Source organism: Ovis canadensis, chromosome X (genome assembly GCF_042477335.2).
Source record: "Ovis canadensis isolate MfBH-ARS-UI-01 breed Bighorn chromosome X, ARS-UI_OviCan_v2, whole genome shotgun sequence".
Taxonomy (NCBI): domain Eukaryota; kingdom Metazoa; phylum Chordata; class Mammalia; order Artiodactyla; family Bovidae; genus Ovis; species Ovis canadensis.
The window spans coordinates 99,744,346-99,748,621 of record NC_091727.1 but is presented as its reverse complement, the minus strand read 5'-3'; the positions used below and the strand labels follow the sequence as shown (position 1 = coordinate 99,748,621).

General features: G+C 41.5%; 1 protein-coding gene across 1 annotated transcript; it reads left to right on the top strand.

Moving 5' to 3' along the window:
• The first annotated feature begins 3,077 nt into the window (after positions 1–3,077).
• Positions 3,078–3,890, top strand: LOC138930012 (small ribosomal subunit protein eS4, X isoform-like). Its single transcript, XM_070289647.1, has one exon. It carries the CDS (start codon positions 3,078–3,080, stop codon positions 3,867–3,869), a length of 792 nt encoding a protein of 263 aa, XP_070145748.1. The 3' UTR covers positions 3,870–3,890.
• Positions 3,891–4,276: the final 386 nt, after the last annotated feature.

Below are 4,276 nucleotides of genomic sequence, written 5' to 3'. Positions count from 1 at the left end.
ACCTCCCTGGTCCAAGCTGCTTGGTTTCCTGGGTGCGCAGCTGCATCTTAGGTGTGCCTTGTGTCTCTTCTGGGGTGCTGATCTCTGGCTGGGGCCCTCCTGATGGATCCCAGGAAGACTTGGTTAGTGACTGAGAGCCTGCTTGCAGTTTGATTGGGGATGCCGTCTCTGAGGCTGAGATTGCCCCTTTCCTTCTGGCTCTGGCTGTCACCTGCCTGCCTCCCTGCCTCTGGCGGGGGATGGGCTGGTCTGCAGCTGGCTAGCTCTCCTCTGGTATTCTCTCAGGCTTTTGTTCTGTGAGCGGTCCCGGCAGTGCCTTAGGTTAGAGCTTTTCACGGGAAAATTCTCTCTCCTTTATCCTTTTTTTTTTTTTTCCTCTCTGGCTCTCCTGCAGTTTGGTTTGCTATCTCATGTTAGCTCCCTCAGATTGCCCTCAGGGCGTTCAGGCCCGGTACTTACCCTAAGCAGTGCAGCCTGTGCCTCCCTGTTCAGCCGCCGCTTGCTGATGGAGGACACGAGCGTCTGAGCTACTTGTCCTCTGGGAGTTGTAGTTAGACCCCCTAATCTGTGGGTATTATTTATTTTATTAGTATTTATTTTACTGTTGTTTATTTATTTTATTTATATTTTCCCGATTATGTTGCCCTCTGAGATTCCAAAACTCCCCACAGACCCGCCGGTGAGAGGGTCTCCTGGTGTTTGGAAACTTCTAAGACTCCCTCCCCAGGATGGGCCTCCATCCCTAACTCTTTTGTCTCTCTTTTTATCTGTTATATTTTGTCCTACCTCCTTTTGAAGACAATGGGCTGCCTTTCTGGGTGCCTGGTGTCCTCCGCCACATTCAGAAGTTATTTTGTGGTATTTTCTCAGTGTTCAAATGTTCTTTCGATGAATTTGTGGGGGAGAAAGTGGTCTCCCCGTCCTTTTCCTCTGCCATCTTAGGACTGCCTCTGGGGTTTGTTTTTGTAGATCTTTTTCTTCTCTTGTATTTCCTGACTATATAAGTCCCGTTAACATTTGTTGTAAAGCTGGTTTGGTGGTACTGAATTCTCTTAACTTTTGCTTGTCTGTAAAGCTTTTTAATCTCTCCATCAATTTTGAATGAGATTCTTGCCAGGTAGAGTAATCTTGGTTGTAGATTTTTCCCTTTCAGTACTTTAAATATATCCTGTCATTCCCTTCTGGCCTGCAGAGTTTCTGCTGGAAGATCAGCTGTTAAATGTATGGGGGTTTCCCTTATATGTTACTTGCTGCTTTTCCCTTGCTGCTTTTAATATTCTTTTTTGTGTTTAATCTTTGATAGTTTGATTAGTGTGTGTCTTGGCTTGTTTCTCCTTGGATTTATCCTGTATGGGACTCTCTGCACCTCTTGGAGTTGATTGACTATTTTCTTTTCCATGGTGGGGAAATTTTCAACTATAATCTCTTCAACAATTTCCTCATACCCTTTCTTTTTCTCTTCTTCTTCTGGGACCCCTATAACTCAAGTGTTGGTGTGTTTAACATTTTCTTAGAGATCTCTGAGGCTATCCTAAGTTCTTTTCATTCTCTTTATTTTATTCTACTCTTCAGCAGTTATTTCCACCATTTTATCTTCCAGCTCACTGATCCGTTCTTCTGTTTCAGGTATTCTGCTATTAATTCCTTCTGACTGAAAAAAAAAAACTGAAGTCACTCAGCCGTGTCCGACTCTTTGCGACCCCATGGACTGTAGCCTACTACACTCCTCCGTCCATGGGATTTTCCAGGCAAGAGTACTGGAGTGGGTTGCCATTTCCTTCTCAGTGCTTTTAATTTAATTTCAGTAATTGTGTTGTTTGTCTCTGTATGTTTATTCTTTAATTCTTCTGGGTCTTCTTGCATTTTCTCCATTTTATTTTCTAGGTTCTGGATCACCTTTACTATCATTATTCTGAATTCTTTTTCAGGTAGTTTGCTTATTTCCTCTTCATTTATTTGGACTTGTGTGTTTCTAGTTTGTTCCTTCATTTGTGCAGTATTTCTCTGCCTTTTCATTATTTTTTTAACTTATTGTGTTTGAGGTCTCCTTTTTCCAGTCTTCAAGGTTAAATTCTTTCTTTTAGTTTCTGCCTTCATAAGTTTGGTCCAGTGGTTTGTGTAAGCTTCGTGTAGGGTGTGATTTGTCCCTCTGGTGGGAGGAAGTGAGGTTTTTTTCCCTCTGATAGGCAGGGCTGAATGAGATGGTAATCCTGGCTGCTGACTGGATTGTATTTTTGTCTTGTTTGTTGCTTGGAGGCCTTCCATGGTGGCTCAGCTGGTAAGGAATCTGTCTGCAATGCGGGAGACTTGGGTTCAGTCCCTGGGTTGGGAAGATGCCCTGGAGAAGGGAACAGCTACCCACTCCAGTATTCTGGCCTGGAGAATTCCATGAGCTGTGGAACTTTGCAACATGGGGTCTCAAAGAGTTGGGCATGACTGAGCGACTTTCACTTTTGTTGTTTGGATGATGCATCCTGCACAGAGTGCTACTGGTAGTTGGGTGATGCCGGGTCTTGTATACAAGTGGTTGCCATTCTGGGACTTCTCACTATTTAATACTCCCTAGGGTTAGGATTTCTTTGGTAGTCTAGGGTCTTGGAGTAAGTGCTCCCATTCCAAAGGCTCAGGGCTTGATGTCTGGCCAGGAATGTAGATTCCACAGGTGGTTTGTTATGGCATTAAATGAGATTGAAACAGATACCCTAAAATGAGAAACCAAAGACAAACCCCAGACAAATGGCAATTACAAAACCAGGCAAATAATAATTAAAATAATGGAATATACACACATACATATACACCCATAAGCAAAATCAAAACAGTCCAACAAAAATAAAGTACAATAGGTTGACCCAGCAAACAGAGGAACCCAAAAATGATATCCACCAGTTAAGAACAAAACTAACTAAAGCACAAACTGGAAAACAAAACTAAAGCGAGGTACCAACTGGGGAATAAAGCAATGAAAACAAAACTAACAAATATGGTGAGGAAAAAGAAAGGAAAGAAAGAATAGAAATGCAAAGTTAAATAGAGGTAGATAAAGTTTTATATCTCTTTTTGTGCCTAGCTCAGCCATGGCTCAGGGTCCCAAGAAGCACCTGAAACACGTAGCAGCTCCAAAACATTGGATGCTGGATAAACTGACTGGTGTGTTTGCCCCTCTTCCATCTACCGGTCCCCGCAAGCTAAGGGAATGTCTCCCACTAATCATTTTCCTAAGGAATAGACTTAAGTATGCCCTAACTGGAGATGAAGTAAAGAAGATTTGCATGCAGTGTTTCATTAAAATCAATGGCAAAGTCCACACAGATATAACCTACCCTGCTGGTTTTATGGATGTCATCAGCATTGATAAGACTGGAGAGAATTTTCGTTTGATCTGTGACACCAAGGGTCGCTTTGCTGTTCATCATATTACACCTGAGGAGGCCAAGTATAAATTGTGCAAAGTAAGAAAGATATTTGTGGGGACAAAAGGAATCCCTCATCTGGTAACCCATGATGCTCGTACCATCCGTTACCCTGATCCCCTCATCAAGGTGAATGACACCATTCAGATTGACTTGGAGACTGGCAAGATTACTGATTTCATCCAATTTGACACTGGTAACCTGTGCATGGTGACTGGAGGTGCTAACCTGGGAAGAATTGGTGTGATTACAAACCGGGAGAGACATCCAGGTTCTTTTGATTTAGTTCATGTGAAAGATGCAAATGGCAACAGCTTTGCCACGTGGCTCTCTAACATTTTCGTTATTGACAAAGGCAACAAACCGTGGATCTCTCTTCCCCGTGGAAAGGGTATTCGCCTTACCATTGCTGAGGAGAGAGATAAGAGATTGGCAGCCAAACAGAGCAGTGAATAAAATGATCTCTATGTGATGTGATTGGAAAAGTCTTTGTAAATTAAAGATAATACCAAGTAAAAACAAAAGAAGTTTTATATATTGTAAAAATTAACTGCAAGGGGGAAAAGAATAGTAGGAAAAGCAAACAAAGGAATAAATGTAGAAAAATTAATGTTTAAAAAATTTAAAAATTTAAGGAAAACTCTACAGAACTGTGGAAGGCCAACATAGAGGCAGAAGTTTATAACAGAAATAAAAAGTGTGATTTAAAAAAAGCTTAAATAGATTTCATAGTGCTAATAAAATCAATGACTAGACAACTACAACAGACTGGAGTGGGGGTGGGGGAAAGGAAAAAAAGAAACCAAAATGAAAAAAAAATAATCCAAAAGTAACTACAGAACAAGTTGAATATAAGAATAATA